This window comes from Equus asinus, chromosome 5 (assembly GCF_041296235.1).
Source record: "Equus asinus isolate D_3611 breed Donkey chromosome 5, EquAss-T2T_v2, whole genome shotgun sequence".
Taxonomy (NCBI): domain Eukaryota; kingdom Metazoa; phylum Chordata; class Mammalia; order Perissodactyla; family Equidae; genus Equus; species Equus asinus.
The window spans coordinates 60,273,334-60,292,386 of NC_091794.1; the positions used below are offsets into that span (position 1 = coordinate 60,273,334).

General features: G+C 44.8%; 1 protein-coding gene across 3 annotated transcripts in view; it reads right to left on the reverse strand.

Annotated features, from left to right (window-relative positions):
- The window catches only part of KCNAB1 (potassium voltage-gated channel subfamily A regulatory beta subunit 1), a 383,573-nt gene that overhangs the window by 235,689 nt on the left and 128,831 nt on the right, over positions 1 to 19,053 (reverse strand). The window contains exon 1 of one of the 3 annotated variants that reach the window (XM_070509615.1): positions 9,733 to 10,728. The exons of the other annotated variants lie outside the window; for them this stretch is intronic. Coding sequence (XP_070365716.1) covers positions 9,733 to 9,953 — 221 coding nt within the window. The 5' untranslated portion in view covers positions 9,954 to 10,728. Of the gene's footprint in view, positions 1 to 9,732; positions 10,729 to 19,053 lie in introns of those variants that run through there. 3 annotated transcript variants of the gene reach the window in all.

Here is a 19,053-nt window from a genome sequence, read left to right on the forward strand (position 1 = left end):
GTAGCAGTGAGTCAAAAGGTCTATTTTCATCAAATGCCTCAGAGAAACTCTTTGCTGGTTCTTGAGTTGAGAGGGAACTAGCATTCATTAAAGCCATGTTATCTACACAGCTGATTTTTCCTTCTTTTCTTTCTTTTTTTTGGTGAGGAAGATTGGCCCTGAGTTACCATCTGTGCCAGTCTTCCTCTGTTTTATACATGGTACACCACCACAGCATGGCTTGATGAGCAGCGTGTAGGTCTGTGCCTGGGATCCAAACCTGCAAACCCTGAGCTGCTGAAGTGGAACACATGAACTTAACCACTAGACCATTGGACCAGCTCCATATCTACACGGTAAATTTTTATAACGAGCTTGTTACTGTGGTCTCAGGCCGAAGATACTAGCAACAAAACCCAAGTAACATAAAAACCAAGCTTAAAGTGGAAACTAATTTCAAAGAAATGGAAAAGAGGGTGCTTATTAGCATATGTTCTTCAGGAAAAAGCTCGCTTTTGTTACATAAGAGCTCTGTTAAACCAGATGTGCCTTCCAGTCAGACAAACCCAACGTGGAGAACATGGTGCTTGGAACTTCCTGAGGCTGGGTCCCTTCGGGGCCTCTGCTGGAAGACGGTAGCCCCCGATACAGAAAACGTCTCTTGCTAATACTACTATCATGTACAGTTGCCTTTATGTTTAAACCTGCTAGATTAAAAAAAAACCTCGATAAGAGTATACCAAAAGAGAAATTAATTGTATTATAAGTAGTTAGTTTTGTCTGGATACTCAACTTGAAACCTATATATCAGGTTTGACCTTTCATATTTCTTTAATGCAAGAGACTTCAACTGTCACCACGATCACCTTTAGAGATGACGATCTCACAGGAGTTGCTGTGTATCAGCACAGTCATTCTCTATTATTCTAATAAATAGGTTAGAATTTTTTAAAAAAATGGTTCAACAGCAATTTTTTCTCCTAAAACAGTAAGCATGACCACGAAATGCAGGAAAGGAACTAGAGCGTGCTTCTGTTGTTAGGCAATCTTGCTATTCTGTATGGAAACGTCTAGACCTTTACTTGGAATTGCGTCCAACTCGAGACGACGTAAAGGAGATGCATGCACCCTAGGGAGGGTTTAAACGAGAGTCATAATTCCAGTTGGGAATCAGAAAATGAGATCTAAGAGGAAAGGACTGGCACCATCCTGGAAATTAAGAGGCTGAGTCGTAGTAATGGTTTTCAAGTACCGGAAGCCTCCTGAGGCACAGAATTATAGCTAGCTCATTTTCATCTCTACCGAGGACAGGCCAAGAAGCTTCCAATGCAGCTGGAAAACAGCTGAGTCAACTGAGGAAGGGATTCTGTCATGGTGAAAGGTTTTTTTTGACTCTTGGGTGGTTTGTCTGCAGAGCAGGCAGGCCAGGTGAGCAGGTGCTGGGACCAGAATGGGAAGGACTCCCCGTGCCTGTGTCAGCGGAGGCTGGGGTCCTCAGGCGGGGCAGTGCGTGCCTCCTTGCCTCACGGCTCTGCCCATGCTGTCTTGCTCCTTAATCCTCTGTCTTCATTTCCCACCCTGACTCAGCTGTTAGGGTCCGGACGAGAGTTCTAAAAAGCCTCACCTCATTGCTTCCTCCGAGGAGTTCAGAGCTTAATGAATGATTCTAATTCTTAGAAAGAAGAGCCAAATTTTTTTCATGACTGCCGTGAAAAGACATTACACAACATTTCTTCAGAGGCCTTCACAAGCAGTTGCTGCACAGCACAAAGTGGAAAAACAGGACAGATTTCTCATGAGGGCTGGACCAGATGGCCTGCGCCAGGGCTCTCGGAGTCCTCCCTAGCTGTCGATTCCAAGAAAAAAAAAATCACTGCTGGGCTTCTGTTTCGGTTTTCAATCTGAGTAACTGAAAATCAACCTGCAATGAGGGTTTTTAAATGCATTTTGATTTTGACTCTCAGAAGCAAGATTTCAAAGTAATCTCTAAAGGCTGAAGGAGACTAAAGTATGTGCACGCTGAGTGCCCAAATGAGCATTTTGTATCCAGGGTTGACAGGCAGCTCTGTCTGATCATCTGTGCCCGGGGTTTAGGAGATCTCTTTCTGAGACACCAGTTTTTTAGGAACTGTGATGCTAAGCACACCATCATCTGCAGGTTCATTTATGTCCAGCTTCAGAACACGTGCAAGCAGAGAGCTGTGGCGGGGCCCCTCGGGGTCCGCACGACCCTGCCGGAGAGGAAGAAAGCCAGTCTGGCCCTCAGTGCACAGCAGGGCCTTGCCTCTTCTGGAGAGAAAAGCTTGAGCTGCAAAGTGTGCACATGTACAGAAGGGAATTGTTCTTTCTAGAAGCGTTTCAAGCGCAGTGCTTCTTTCTGTGTTGAAAAATGGGGCACGAGCAAGAAGCTGCAATGTAAGCTAAAGAAGCGTAAGGAATCTCGCGCTTGGAGGCAGGAGACCTGAGCTTGGCCTCGACCCTCCCATCAGCTCCCTGAGTAACTCTGACCCGGAACTGGCCATTCTGTAGAAAACAATGTGACTGCATCTGCGGTTCCCTCATTGCTAACAGCCACTGCTAACTCACTCATTTCTAGTGACCACATAGGACTAATACTTCTCAATATTGAAATGGAAATCAGAAAGACATTTTTTTTGCCTTAAATTATTCAGTCTCCATAACTCTATTTCCTAATTCTGAAAAGAGTAGAAAACTGGTGACAGCAATGTTTTGTAAGCATACAACACGATTAATTTACAACATCAAATCATTTTTTATTATGTCTAATGACTATCAGAATGGCTTTGAAATTCTTGTAGAAAAAGTATGAACTGATGCTTGTGAATTCAATTCTTCTCATAAAGGGTTTTTTTTCTCCTAAAAGGAGTTTTGAAGAATACTCAAAGAAACCAAGAGTCTTATATTTTGATCAGATTTACTGGACCCAAATCTCATACTGTTCAAGAATTAATATACTAATGATAGATTATGAATTTGATGAAATAAATTTGAAAAATCAAATTTATTAATCTGATTTTCCTTTTGAAAGTAATGTGATTTTTTTCTCCTTTTCTTAGAACACTTCTCAAATCACCACAAGCTGAAATATTTGCAGAAAAATTTAAAAAAAGAATTTCTATAAAACGAATGCACTTCTAAAAAGGGTCACTGAGTGGATTTGGGATTAAGGACTCCATCTGTAGCAACCCAGTTGACGACTGCAGCTAGAAGATGAGCTGTTTCTGGAAGCACTTTGGATGGATTCCTTTGCTTCCACACGTGTGCACACATACACACGTGCGCACACACAATTCCAGAGCCGTGGAACTGGAACCACACTTGTCTAACAGCTTCCGGGGGCCTCCCTCCCTCCTACCATTTTCTCACCATCCCCTGGATGCCAGACTTCTGGCTGGGGCCTTGCAGAGGTGGAATAAACTCTGTGAGATTGAATCAGTACCTTATTTTCAGGAAGGTTTCTCCACCTCCCCATTCTCACCATTTCGTTTTGGGAAGAGAGGAAAGCCCACACCCATGGGTGTCGGTGGAAATGACAGTGGTATTCTTAACCGAAAAAGAAAAGAAAAGAAAAAAATTGGCAATTAAATAACCAAGCTGCTCTCTTCTCTGGACTAAAATCAAGTATTTCTATTTGAAACACAGCCACAGAGCTGGCTCCTCTCCTCTTCCTCCTCCTCAGCCCACCTAGTGCCTCCCACTTTTCCCCATACAGAGGCTGGCACAGGCGCACGCGCTCACACACACACACTCTCGGCGCCTCTTACGTAATCGGCTGACAAGATTGATCTTTCATTTCCATTGCTTTGATTCAAAATCTGCCCACCACTCGTGGGAGGCAGGGAATGGTGGAGGAGACGTGAGCTTCAGTAAAGAGGCTGTGTAAGGAGTGGCATGGAGAGACATCTGGTTTGAGGCTCCCCCTGAAGTCTTGATTCTCTATAGGAAAACAGAGGGCTATGGAATTCAACATAAATTCTCTTATTTCAAACTTACTGCTCTTCGATTTTATTTTGGAACAACTGCCAGATTAATCCTCCCTTAAGAGAACTTTGTAACTGGACACCCTGTTCAAACATCTATAATAGTTCCTCCCCTGCTCACGTTCACTTTATGTCTAAATGGGTGACCCTGACAGCCCACGTGCCACAATCTGACCCCTCTCTCCCTCTACCAGCTTCTCTTTCCCCACTCCCTGCATGGGCCCTCCATCCTCTTCTGATGTTGCTCTCCACCCCGTGCACGGACCCTCCATCCTCTTCTGATGTTGCTCTCCACCCCGTGCACGGACCCTCCATCCTCTTCTGATGTTGCTCTCCACCCCGTGCATGGCCAGTCTATCCTCCTCTGTTGTTGCTGCCCCTCCCTGCACAGTCTTCAGGTCATGCTGCTGCCCCTGCCGCAGTCTGCTCTCCTCCTCCTCTTGGCTCCCCTTGGTATTTCTCTTTCCTCAATACCAAGCTCCATCGACCTGTCTTGTGAAACCTCTCCCTGACTCCTGCACCTCAGACTATAGCAACAGTTATTCTTTGTATCCTTAACTTACTGGCCTTTTGGCAGCGATATCTAGTCATGTCAAAGTGTAAACACTCAAGAGACCACCCTCACTCATTTTTTTTTATCCCCAGCAATTAACATAGTGTCCCATATGTGTACTCATTCATTTTCCAAGCATTTATTGAGTACCTTTATGTGCCAGGTGCCAGGTTAGACTCTAGGGTTACAAAGATGAAGCACCTGACCTCAAGGTGCTCATGGACTAATGGGGAAGACAGATGCACGGAGATAACAGCAACACTATGCAACCGATCATTCCCATACCAGATGCAGAGGGGGTGCTAAAGAGCAAGTATTTACTGCCTATGGGGGTGGAACCAAGGAAGGGTTCACAGAGAAGGTTATGCTCAAGTTGGGTCTTGGAGGGTGCCTAGGAGTTTGTCTGACAGATCAAGCAAGGTAGTAGAATTCCAGGGTAGAAGGACCAGCATGGAAAATTACACAGAGGCATAAAAAACCAAGAAGGTTCAGGGTACTGTGAGCAGTCCTCGCTAGCAGACACCTCTGATAAAGCAGGAGGTTAGAGGTCAGGTGAGAGCAAAGAATGGTGCCTGGATGTGTGACAGAAGCCAGAGCATGAAGGGCCTCAGGTGCCGCGTTAGGTAGTTTGGATTTTGTCCCCTGAGCTACTGGGTGACGTTGAAAGAATGTGGGAATAATGTCACGATCTGAAGGTACCTAGTGAGTGCTAAAAATAATGATGACAATAACTTGATTGTCCTTTAGTGGATGAATGGTTACTAAAAAATAAAACTGTGGGACATCCATACCATAGAATACTACTCAGCAATAAGAAGGAACAAACTATTGATGCAGACAATTTGCATGGGTCTCAAGAAAATCATACTTAGTGAAAAAAAAGCCAATCCCAAAAGACTACGAACTGTACAATTCCATTTACATAATGTTCTTGAAACAATAAATTGTAGAGATGGATCACAGATTAGTGGTTGCCAAAGATTAGGGGTTGGGGAGGAGGAAGTGGATGTGGCTCCAGAAGGGGAGTACGAGGGAGACTCGTAGTGAGGGAACAACTCTGATTCTTCACTGTGGTGGTAGTTACACATTTCTACACGCGATAAAATTGCACAGACATATAAACACACACACACGTGAATACATGTACAAGTGGTAAAATCTGAATAAGTTCTGTGGATTGTCCCAATGTTAATTTACTAGTTTTGATGTTGTGTTATAGTTAAGCAAGGTGTTACCATTGGAGAAAATGGGATTAAGGGTACATGGACATTCCTTGTACTTTTTTTTTTGCAAATTCCTGTGAATCCATAATTATTTCAAAACTATTTTAAAATGATAACAAAAATGGTACGGTGTGGTTACCCTAAAAAACTGAAAAAAAGAGCAGCTTTTGGTGGAATTCAAAGGTTACTGCTCAGACAATTTTCTTCTTGTAAAGAATTCTCTTAAGAACTTCAAGGGATGTTTTATGTAAAATATACAGCACCAGGTTATACTGATATGGATGTATATGTTTCAGATAAAATTTTTCTCAATAAAATTGGCTCCATAAATATGCAAATTGTTCTAGAATTAAAGTAACAATTTCAGAATGGGGTGTAGCTTAGTACAAATATGCTCAATTCTAAATGATAAAACTCTGGGACCATGTCAAACACTAATAGCTGGGTCATTCTAAAAAGTTACCCAAAAACAAACTAACAAATCTGGCTTAACTTCTGTTCTGAGTGACTTGGCTTCCTTAGGATGAAAGGTTCTTGAAAGCGTCCACGTCTAGCATGTATGGCTGCAGAGTGTACATCAAACTCCAACACAGTGTGACGAACTCTGAGATTAAAACACACACAAAACTAAAATAAAGGAACTCTCAGGCGTTAACAAAGCACAAGTACAAAAACTGTGAGCAACAGAATAGTCCTGTGTTCTTTACTTACAGGACAGTCCCCAAGATGATTGGGGGGTGGAATCTTGTTCTCCTGGGCTGACAGTAGCATTCGAATAGCAGATTGCGCTAGTGGATTTTTTCATTTTCAGCCTTGAAACAATACCTAATTTTATGCAAGACTCTTGCACAATGGTGATGTGAATGTAATAGTGGCTTTGAGCATTTTATTCTTGCAGAATTCAAATGTTTCACACAAGTGTATGTTATTAATTTTTTCTAAAATCCCAAGGTCATGAGTTCTTGATTAATGAATGGCCATCATAGACTATAATGTGAGTTGGACTTTAAAAATCCTAAGGAATTATATGAGTAGAAGGCACTCTATTCATTTATCAGGGGTATATGTCCCTAATGGCCAGGTAGCACCTGACAGCAGGGTTGGAGCCTGAAAGACGGCCCTGAGAGGGCAACAACAAGTGGCAGATATGGGCACAATAGTACTCATGGCCCAAGATGTAACCATAATCCTGGAAGTGGAGCAGAAATGGGAGCCTCAAAATGAATCAGTTAAGTTGACCTAGGCATGACCACCCCCAGCCCCTGCCAAATATAGCCTTCATAAGAATGTTTCACAATAGATAATTATTATTTGTTTGGTTTTTTTTCATGGTCTCTTTCCCCAACCTGAATGTAAGCCCTAAATCTAGCCTGGTTTCTGCACCTTTGTGTACCCAGTTCTAGTAGGGTTCCTGGTATAGAGTAGGTGCTCAACAAATATTTGTTGACTAAATGAACACCTTTTCACTTTATAACACTGCGTTTTGACAATTAGAGTGATAGACACTTGACAAATTTTGGTGAAAGCTATGAACCATCTTCTCAAAAAAATGTACGGAAGGCAATATTTTTGATCTTCTATGGGATTCATGGATCCTAGATTAAGCTATGCCGATGGAAATCATTTTCAAGGATGAGAATATTATTATAAACACAATTAGTCACTGACTTTCCTTTCTAGTTCCTTCAGGCATTCTCCTGATTGTTTACTCAAACCAATTACCTCCCCAACTCTATGACATTGTTTTTTGTTATTTGTTATAATTAATAAATAGTCCACACATGCACGTTATACTTTACTGACATCAATGACAAAGAAAAGGAGAATTCAGCTAAAGGAAATATTTTCATCATTTTTGATAAAATGTATAGCTCGTCTCTTTCTCCTTCCTGCCTCTGTCTATCTGTCTGTCTCTCTTTCCAGCCTTGAGAAAGTCTTAGTGTACATTGGGATAATCTCATAATCTCTTTTATAAGGGTCACTCTGAGTAGAATTTGAAAGAGAGAGGGGTTAGGTTATACTCACACACACAAAACCAGCTGCTTGTCACAGATCAGCGGTTGATAATAAGAGGGGGAGTGGAGAAGAGGTATCTTGTCTAGTCATCAAAAACAACAAATAACTCAAAGTTTACTGAAGACCCTAGGTGGCTAACTTTTCGGGAGAGAAGAGCTGTCCTTACTTGACAGTAATGAAAGACGCCCAAAGGAATCTTACTTGCATACCGAGCTTTTGGTAAAGAGGGACAATAATCACCCAATCTGAATCTGAGCTGAGCTGAAAATATTACCAGAAAAATCTTAATGGAGATCTCCTGCCATCTCAAAGACTTCAGAAGACCAAACTCTTCCAATACAAAAGTTCACAAGCAACTGTGAAGTCTGTCACAAGAAATGAGGGGTGTTACTTTTTATTTCTTCTGGTTTACAAAAAGGAAAAACAAAAAACAGCTCATAGTGCTGCTAAAATGCTGGAGGCCACGATTCTAATCATCTCTGTGGTCTGCCTTAACCCTGAGTGTCCCACTCCTAGGGGCCTGCGGAAGGCAGCAGCTCGTCTCCGTCTCGGCAGCTGAACTGCATACAGAGCAGCGTGGTGTCCACCGGGCAGGGGCCGGGGGTGCGCCACAGCAGCAGTGACAGAAAATGCCAACGCACTCGACACTGCAGTCTGAGGTAGCAAACTGTCATTGTGGGGCCCCACTCTCCATCGACTCACACTGCTGACACTTCAAGGGGTCGCCTGGAGCCCAGCTGCTCACACTGTGCTGCAGCTAGGACAAAGAGCTTCAGCTCTGGTTTTTAGTGGCTACCCCTCACAGCTTGCTTTCTTCATGGCGCAAAAGTAGATCGAAACAACAATGCTTGGCGTTTTTGCAATGAGAAGCTTTCCTGCAACTCTGCAAAGAAACTTTTTCAAGGGTAACTTTTATAGATATTGGTTTAAATTTCAGAAAACCCACATGGAAACAGTCTTAGGTGTGCATTATTCTAATTGCATTAACTTCCTTCTATCCTAAAACTTGGTTCCTAACAAAGATGAGGGATAGTTAACGTAAATAATTGAGAAAATCATATTTGCAAATTAGAGTAAACAAAGCCTTTGGAAGACGCATCATTAGTGTCTCTCCTGTACATGAGCAAACGCTTTCAGAGACTAGAAGCACCATAGTTTTAAAGAAATAAAGTTGGAAGGTTCAGCGCAAAGCAGATATAACAAGGAGGCAGGAGTCACATAATTGAATAAGGAAATTTTCTACTTATCAAATTTAAGTCATTCCCTATTAAAGAGAGCATCAACTATTACCAGGAAGATTTCCAACTATGGAAAACAACATGGAACAGGAGGGAGCTTAAACACGTATGAGGAAACTAGCAGTATTTTAACAATTGACTTTTTCTCCATATTTCATGGCAAGGTCTACGTTGTATTTCATGCAATAATTCAAATTTAAATGTCAGTGTTCAATCTAATTTACCACTGTAGGTGTTTCTTCCTGCAACAAAACTTTCTTAAAAGCTCTGCATGGTATTTGTTACCTTTGTCTTTCAAAGATCCGTGAGGATGCAGTACTAGAAGGGAAATTATTTTTAATCGTATCATCACAGAAACTACAGTCCATTATAAAACAACACACACACATTTGCTGTTGAAAGGCTACCGCGATCTCAGCACCAGTTCCCAGCAGTTGTCTTATTTGCTGCAGACTGGCATTCACACAGTTCCTAAGGTGTCCGTAACACTTTAGAATACACAAAATGGGCCACATTTTTAAAAATCCTATACACACACAACACAACACAACACAACCACCTTGAGATTTCCACCCTCCTAAGGAGCTATTTTAGAGACACCTGAGAATTCAAAATTAAGCACCCCGCCGATGAGTAAGTCACTTTTCGAAACCGATGAACTGTCTCCACTGCACCTGTACAGAACATGGAAAGCCCAGACAGAAAGAATCTTACATCCATACCTATATTTCATGCCAGTCTGCTTCGCGGTGGACTCTTTGAGAGAAATGTGGTGCTGAGGGGTGAAGGTCCCCAGGCTGCGCGCGATGATAGCGACCGTGCGGAATTTGGCCCGGGCTGCGTTCACCACATTGGGGGCGGTGGAGCTCTGCTTGCTCAGAAGTCGGTCCTCACCATTCCGACTCTTCAAATTGTGCTCTGTGCAGGCTATGGAGACTTGCATTGCTTCCCCGGGCAGTGCACAGTCCCTCTCAGAACGCCAGAACACAGGCAGTCACGGAGGTTGAGCAGTTGGAGGGTTCTGCTGGTCTTTTCACCCCTCCTTGCTCCCCTTGCCGGGGATGCCGTCAGAGGAGTCCTCGCTGCCTACTTCCGAGCCGGGAAGGGCAGGGGTGGCCGCGGGGCAGGACAGAGTCCGGGGCACCGAGAGAAGTAAGCAGCCAGCCCTGAAGTTGTCACGGCAGCTGGAGCGCGGATCAGGCTCGCAAATCTTCGCGGGCAGTAATCTCGGCTCATTCAACAGCCAAATCCGTGCGGTCGGGAGGCTGTCGCAGACGCTGAGAGCTGAGCATTCGTGCTGACTGCACGCAGCCCTGCCGGGAGCCGGCCTGCGGCGTCTGAATGCGGGCTCGCTTCTGGGCGATGGCTCAGATCCACGCAGGCATACCGCAGGATGCGCCGCCAGCACCCTCTGGACCACAGGCAGGATGCTCAACTGGCGCGTGGAGCATCCCAAGAAGCAGCTAATCTCGAGCCTGTGCCCGGGGACCTGTGGTCTCCATCCACTCCGGCTGTCAGGTCCCTCCCCGCCCCGCTCCCGGAGGATGTGGGGGCTCTCAAGACCCCTCCCCACTCATTCTCAGGCGGAAGCCTGGATCCTGAGCCCGCAGGGACGCGGGTTTGCAGCTGCACGGAGGAGCAGGCGGGTCCCTTTAAGGAGCTCCCTGCCTTTGTGTGCGACGGGAAGGCGAGGATCGCTTTCGCCAGACTCTCGCTGTAACAAAATCTGGAGGGCTGCTCATAAAAAGGGCTCTGCCCAGACTCAGACCAAATCCTCCTGCAGCACAACAGTTGGAACTGGGGGAAGGCAGAGTGGGGGTGCTTCTGCCACGAAACATGCCAGTGAATTGACACGTGAATACTCTGTGACTGGCTTGCTAACACGCAGCTTGAAATGCCTGTTATTAGCCTTGCCAGGGTTCCCCTTTGCGCGTTATTTCTCAAGCAGATAAGTTTGAAGTTTCCTGAAAAGCCACAGTGCAGCCTTTTGGAGTCAGGACTGCTAACTTGCTGCAAAATCTATTCTGTCTCCCAAAGGAGGGGAGAAGGCAGCAATTCACCCAGAGGGCAGCCGCACTAGGTGAGCAGCAGGTCCACATAATTGCCCAGGAAGGCCCAGGAGGGTGACTGGAACCGCACACACCGCCCACTGGCCGTCTGAGGCCAGCTGGTGAGGACAAGCACTGTCTCCAGGTCAGAGGTGGGCAGCCAGACCTCCCCGTCCACTCTGAATCCACATGAGGCAGGAACATTGCCTGGTTCAGTGTCAGGTGCAAAGAAACTGCTTAATAAATGTAGCTGAACCAAACTAAGCACCGATTGGCCATTAACAATTCCTCTCTCCATTTGAAATCTGTGGAAGCCAGACTCCTTTCAGAGATTACTTACAATAAAATTGTGGCTTCTAAAAAATCAGTTTTCTAAACATGATTCCCAACAGACACTGCTGTCAAGCAAAAAGGAGCAGTGTTTAAATCAACAATGTTTGTGAGCACCATCTCTGCACTAGGCAATAGGGAGAAATATGAAGAAAACATGAAGCACTGTCCTCCTGAAGGAACTAGCAATCTGGGTGGGAAGGAAAGCATTCATTCTTAACACAGTTCATCAGCAGTGTGGGAGGCACGCTACGACGTGTCCGAACTAGTGGTCCAGACGCTGAGTTCACTGGAGGTAAGCAGCATTGTGATTACAGGAGCTGGAGAAAGGCCTTTATTTCCAGTCATTCCCCACACTTCTACTGGGTCCCTGTTAGGTACCTGGTTGCTTGTTGCCAGGGGTCAAGGATGGCTTAGACAGAGGTTAGACCTCAGGGAGCTTGTGGACTGGACGCCCAGGCAGCCCTCAGAGAGGGGCGGGACTTTGCCTGGGGCACGAATTTGATGAGCAGGAGAGAAGGGAGGCCGTCTCCCCAGGGGCTGGCAGGTGTGGGGAGGACACACGCTCTGGCTGGCTCTGTGTCTGACCACTTCCTCCCAGCAAATGAAGTTGTAGGAATGAAATTTTCAAGTGTAATATGTGCCTGTTTTGAATTCTATTCCAGACATGAATCTTAACATTTTATAGCCTGCAAATAAGGTTTAGTCGCATTGTGGAATCTCATCCATCATGGAATTGCCCTCTGTGCCCTTCCCACTCCGGACTTTGAAAAACAAATATACCACCTACACTTCAGTGGTGGGGAAGAAACTTTAGGAGGGGGTGAGGGCTGTAGAAAGGGACAAATGAAACTGGGGTGTCTTCCTTTATACCCCCAGCTCCCAGGAGGGGTTCTTGAAGCATATCTTTGTTCCCTGGAATAAATAACAGTGGGCAGAGAGGAAGCAGATTATTAGAACCTTTATTTTTTCACACTAAGCTGGCTCATCGGAGATGATCAATGTGATTCAGGAAGAGAGTCAAAGTGAGAAGAGGAAGCAGTGGGAGGAATCAGAGGGAACAGCTCAGAAAAGGGAAAAACAAAGCAGCCTGGGAGGCAAGATGGAGCATGGTGATCACCACGCGGCCAGAGGGGTCGGGAGCCAGCGGCTCCGGCACTGGGGGGAGGCCTGTGGGAAGGTGGCTCAGGGCTGAGGGAGGGGTGCTGCCAGTTCTACAGGGAGGAGGGAGGCGTGGAGAGTGGGGAGATCTGGACACTGCTAGTCCAGTGGCTTTCAGGTTTGCCAAGAACTAGCAGAACTGTGCAGGAAAACATACCCAAAACCAGGACGGGGAATAGGTTATCAGAATAAAACACGCACAGCAGAGCTCCCTGAGCCACGTTTTATCCCCCTAGGACCAGGCAGAGTGCCTTGTGCATAGCAGGCCCTCACTCTATAAATAATTGAGAGAGGGAGATAAGGAAACAAAGGAAGGAAGGAGGGAGAAAGGAGGAAGGGAGGCAGACGGGAAGATGCCAAAATCTTGGATAAACTTGATTCCTTTAAAAAGAAAGAAAGAAAGGAAATCCTGCCCGTTCTAGTTTTGCACTTAAAAGGAGGGAATAATTGTCCCACACTCACGTCTGCACCTCTTGTGTATAGACCAGTGGCCCAGCCTTTGGTACATCAAAGTACTGAGGCCAGAGGAGCGCTCGGAGCGCCAGCCTCTTTCTTGCTGCCCACGGTGCACCTTTTCAGATCCGACGCCAGAGGCTTTCTTACAGGCAGCCAGCAGCTCGGTGACTTTCCCCAGCCCTGCTCACCCTTCCCAGCACTAATGGAGCAGCAGGTCTCAGGAGCCCGGAAATTAGGTAACAGTTGGCTGTGAGAACGCTCATTTCTAATGAGTTTGTGCTAACAGGCCACACGCTAATTAAACTGGGGAATTAGATTTGGAATCTGTATCCTTTCATTGTCACACAATAAGATTTGGAGGAATTCTCACTGTTATTATTTCAGGCTCAAATCAGGCCTACAATGAAGATTAGATGCAGATGCAGATATAGATGTAGATGCAGATGCAGATATAGATATAGATGTAGATGCAGATGCAGACATAGATGTAGATGCAGATGCAGACATAGATGTAGATGTAGATGCAGATGCAGATATAGATGTAGATGTAGATGCAGATGAAGATGCAGATATAGATGTAGATGCAGATGCAGATATAGATATCGTTATGTGTTGAATTGGGTCTGCCCCAAATTCATATGTTGCAGTCCTAACTCCCAGTAAGCATCTCAGAATGTGAGTGTGTTGGAGATAGGATCTGTAAAGAGGTAATTGAGGTAAAAGCAGGTCATTAAGGTGGGCCTTAATCCAATATGGCTGGCATCCTTCTAAGAAGAGGACGTTAGGACGCAGACACACATAGAGGGAAGACCACGTGCAGACACAGGCAGACACAGCCATCTGCAAGCCAAGGAGAGAGGCCTCAGAAGAAATCGACTCTACTGACACCTTGATCTTGGACTTCCAAGAATTTGGAAGCTTCCAGAATTGTGAAAAAATATATTCTGTTGTTTCAGCCACCTGGTCTGTGGTGTTTTGCTGCGGCAGCCCTAACAAACTAATACAGATATAGATATTGTTTGTTTTTATTTTAATTCTTATATTATAGGTCAATAGAAACTATTGGAGCCCTCTAAAGAAGATGCCCTTAAAAGCCATTATTAGACCATCATGAATATCATTATTGTCCACTGTGCACACCCTAAGCCAATGTTACAAATGTGCTCCAAAGGACAGCCCCAATGACAACTCATTTACTCCCTCCCACAAAGTCAAAATGCCCCTTCCCGGTGACACAAGAAGTCGTGCTTTTTAAGGAACTTCTACTTCTGTCCCCTGTTTTAAGTGATCTCCTTATTTTACTAGTTTCCCCTTTTATGGGCTTGCTTCCTGCTGAGCATCCAGGAAGCAGCAGCCGCAGAAGTGTCCTGAGGAGCTGGAGAGAGATATGCGCCAGCAGCCAAAGGCCCAGCGTCCAAACCCAGCTCTGTCACTTCGCCTGTGACCTCAGGTGAGTCGTTACAGCTTTCTGTGCCTCTCTTCTCTCACCTGAAATATGAGGGGGGTACATATTTATTTCCAGCATCCTCTCTTGTTCTGTAGACTCGAAGGTGCCTTTTCAGAGCTATGTGGAGGTTGCAACATTACACACACCCAAATTATCACTGACGCTATGATTTCGCCTGAGGCTCAGCTGGTCTCTGTTCATTACCTGATATTTGGAATTCCTTGACATTAGTGTCCAAGGGTCATTGGGCTGTGGTGACAGGGATGGTCAGGAACAGACCATGGCTACTTAAGCCGATCTTCTCGTGCTCATCTCAGTCTTCACGGTAACGGGGAAGGACTCTAGGTGCGGGCTCAGCTGAGCTGCGTGTGGATCTGCTCAGTGTCTTCCTTCCCCTGTGCATCGAGCAGGATGCCTCACCTCCCTGTCCCTCAGCATCCTCATAAAAAAATGGTGCAAGAACGTGCCTCTCCGGATGATCCTGGGAATTGCATGACCTAGGGCTTAGCCCACAGTAAGCACTTGATAACTCCTAAGTATCCATCTCATTTATTAAAAGCAGGGTTGTTAGAAGTCATCAATCTCCTCTTAAATAAGCTCACCTGGAGATCTCAGCAATTACAAATAGCAGTGACACTTAAACAACACTTCCTATATCCTAGGAACTCTTAACAACACTTTTCATGTGTTAACTCGCTTAATCCTCACACAACCCCACAGGGAGATGCTGTGTTATCAGCTCCCTTCTATAGATGAGGAGAGGGGAGACACAGAGAAGTTATGTAACTGGCCCAAAGTGCACAGGCAGGAAGCTGCGGCCCCAGGATCCACCTGGGCTAGCCTGCCTCGAGGGACTTGGTTCCTAACCGCTAGGCCTGCTGCTTCTCACTACAAGGACTTCCTTGTGAGAAGGACTTTGAGAGGTGCCATTTTATGAATATGATTTAAAAGAGGCCCTATTCTTATTATGAGTCAGGGAAAGAAATTCAATATTAAAAGTCTAAAAATTTCAGAACAATGAAATCATCCACGCTTGGTAGCTTTCAAGTATGCCTTTTATCAATCTTTTCAAATACTCCATAATACTTTAGTTGCTCAAGAAAATTTTTTTTCCAAGTTACCTGGCAAATTTCTGATTGATTCAATTTATTACAAGCAAAGTCAGAACCAAGTGCTTTTTGCTGAGTCCACTTAGAACTTACAGTTTATATTGCATTGGAAGCCACAGCCAGCGGGGGCCAGGAAACGTTCAGTTACACATCCAGGCAAAACCGGATTCATTCAAAACAGGAAAGAATCTGCTAATATCTGAAGAATTTTAAATATGCAAGTATACAGATGGCAAGCCACTTTCTGTGCCAATCATTTGTGATTAAAAGAGGAATTGTTAGGGCGAGAGTTTGCCAGAGATTCTTAATACATGGGTTTGAAGAGCGCTTTATTATACTCTGACAAATTGAACCAGCCATGAAAATTAGCATGGGCCCCCATTTTCATGGGCACAGGTTTTGGAGTAAGAAAGAAAGTAAAATTGAGAGGCTAAAGTGGAAATACTCTACGTGCTGCTAAGTAGATGAAACTTCCGGATGTCTACCCTTCTGCTTCCCTGAAGAAAAGTCTCCAGAGAACCCCACCAGGAAACTGTGACAGGCTCAACATATGTTTTCTCACACCACCACCTATGTGTCTAAAACCAAAACATAATTATACTGTAGTTAAGCTTTTCAATTAGCAAGTAAACTATACCCACAGCCACTGACAAATATTTCCTTAATTTGAAATTTCTGACACATCAGATGTATCAGCACAATTTCCATTATTTATCCATCACTTCATGTGTTCAAGGCAAGGTGCCGTAGTGCTACAAGAAGCAGAGGTGGAAAAATGGGAAATTCACAATTCAGATTATTTTGCTTAGGCCTCTTCATGGTAGGTCATTTCTCACAAACATGTCTGGAAACTGGACAAAGAGCTGGAAGGAAACAGGGACACATGGTCTGTTGTGTTTTTTTTTATACAAATATTATTAGTTCTTCCTAAATTATTAGCCATTAGTATAATTTCTGCCATTGCCTTATAATAGAACAAACTGGTCAGAAATATTTGCCACGTCATTGGATAAAAGATTTTCCTAAAGAGCTTAACTCACAGAGAATTTGTTTTCAGATATAATTAGAATTACTATATTTCATCCAACTTAGGATACCATTAGCCATAAGATACATCATTATTTTGTATACCACTAAAATAAAAATGGTGGCCAATAAATTACTACAGAATGCTCTTGTTTTATCCCTTAAGCTTTTTTATTTTAAATTTATTGAAAGAGTCTTTTTAGACTTAGGTAGACTTTTCTGCCCAAAATTTCACTCTTGTACATATATAAAAAGGAAACTATAATGGGAATAAATTGGTTAAAGTATTCTCAAAATGTGTTCACATTCAGAATTTGATGCTGCTGGATGTTTTAGTCAGTCATCAGTGTCCACATCTTTGCACACAGTCATCCTTTCTGTTGGTAATGCAACACTTTTTAAAAAGCATGCTCAACTATTCTTTCTGGGATTTCTTTCCCAAGCTGTTGATACCCACTCTGAAAGTTGTGATGCACACTTCCAGGCACTGACAACCTCATCATGGTGGCCACCTAAGCAGCAGCAATTAGAAATCATGTCACAATTTCAGCAAAGGAAAAATGTGTGCTTCAAAGAATGGATGAACTATGGTGATTTCTAAGATAGTATATTACGAACTCTTATTTCATGGCCATTTAAATCTAAAATACTGTGGAAGGAAAGAAGGATGGGAGGGAGGGACGGGGGAAGGAAAATACTTTTGAGCACCCACTATGTGCCAGGCATTGTGCCAAAGGCTTCTGCATGCATTATCTCACTCCAGAGGAAAGGGAGGGAAAGAGACAGTGTCAAGATGGTGGTGTAGGCAGACTCTGAACTTACCTCCTCCCATGGACACAACAAATTTACAACTACTCTTGGATCAATTAGCCCTGAGAGAGAACTGAAAACTGGGTAAAAATTACCCCTGCAACAAAGGACAGTGCTGACTGAGGTGGGAGAGCAGAAATTCCTTTTTGGAGAGAAAAAAAAGCCACCTTCACAAGCCACGGCACTTCCCAGCTGGCCAGGAGCTATCCTGAGGTGCTCAGCCTTCCCTGGAGGTGTGAGGGATCTGAGCAGGAGAGCATTACCTCTATAAGAAGCTTTTGGACTCAGCACAACCAAGACAAGTGTCATACTATCAGGCTTTGCTGGCTATTAACTACAATGAGGAATACCCCCAGAAAAGATCTCGGACACATGGAGAAAAAAGCCAGCTCTTAAAGGGCCCATGCACAAATTCACCCATCTCAGAAAGCAACCTAATATCACCAGAAAGAAAGGTTCACAGTCCTTTGGTGAAAAGAGACTCACCTGGTAGGATCTGGGTGCATCTCAGTGGGAGGTGAGACCTTTCCAGGGAATGAGACACTGGTGGCAGCTACTGTTGTGACCTATTACAGGTGTGCAGACACAGATGCTGGCGGATGCCATTGGAGTTCTTCCCCTGGCCTGTTAGCCCAGGGGTCTACCTCACCCCCTAGAGCACCAATTTAATCCAGCTCAACCAGGGCAAACAGCCTGCCTTAGGGACTGGCTCCACTCAACAGCAAACCCTTGGGCAACTTGTTGTCCTGCATAGATTGGGTGCTTGATACCTCTGCAGCCCAGCAAGTGGGTCTGCCTCTGCAGGGAAGGGTGTGTATGAGGAGCCAGTGGAGTGTGTTGGGCATTGGTGGAGTGTGTGGGGCCTCTGCAGTGGGGCGACTGGCTCCACTTCAGTGAGTCAGGGCATGTGCATGGGGAAGGACTGTGTTGATGGAGTGTGTGACCCTACAGGCAGTGGGGCTTGTCAGCTGCAGCAGACTTGTGCTTCTCAAACAGCCTCATAAGGGGATTGTCTCCATCTTCCAAAGCTTGAAACAATTGGCTGCTCTTGTGCCTGGGTCCAGCCCCACTCAGCTGCAATCCTCAGAGAGCTGACAACAGGCTTGTAGGCAGAACCATACAGCAATTGTAAGCCCTTGAGCCTAGCAAACAGCCACACTAGGGGCCTACTCACTTAACAGAAAAACTACAACTGGAATGTACTATTAGACCTTGCAGTCAACTGTGCTAGGGCTCCTCATAGCCAATAAAGTGACGGAAGGGACCATAGCAGCCACACACAGCTGAGCATTACAACCAGCTGGCCAGAGGGACATCCTAGACTTCCTGGATACCTGCAGAAGAGCAACCCTGCTAGAACAGAAGGACAGATGTAGCCCACACACATGCTACTCCTGGAAAATTTGGAAGTGACGACGGGGGGAAGCACACTGCTGGGCCTCATAAGGCATCTTCTACATAAGGCTACCTTTCAAAGATTGGGAGATGTAACTGACCCACCTAAAACACAGATATAAGCACAGAGAAAGAAGCAAAATGAAGAGGCAGAGGAATAAATTCCAAGTAAGGGAACAGAACAAAATCCCAGAAAAAGAACTAAATGAAACAGAAATAAACAATCTACCTGACCAAGAGTTCAAACAAAAAGACATAAGG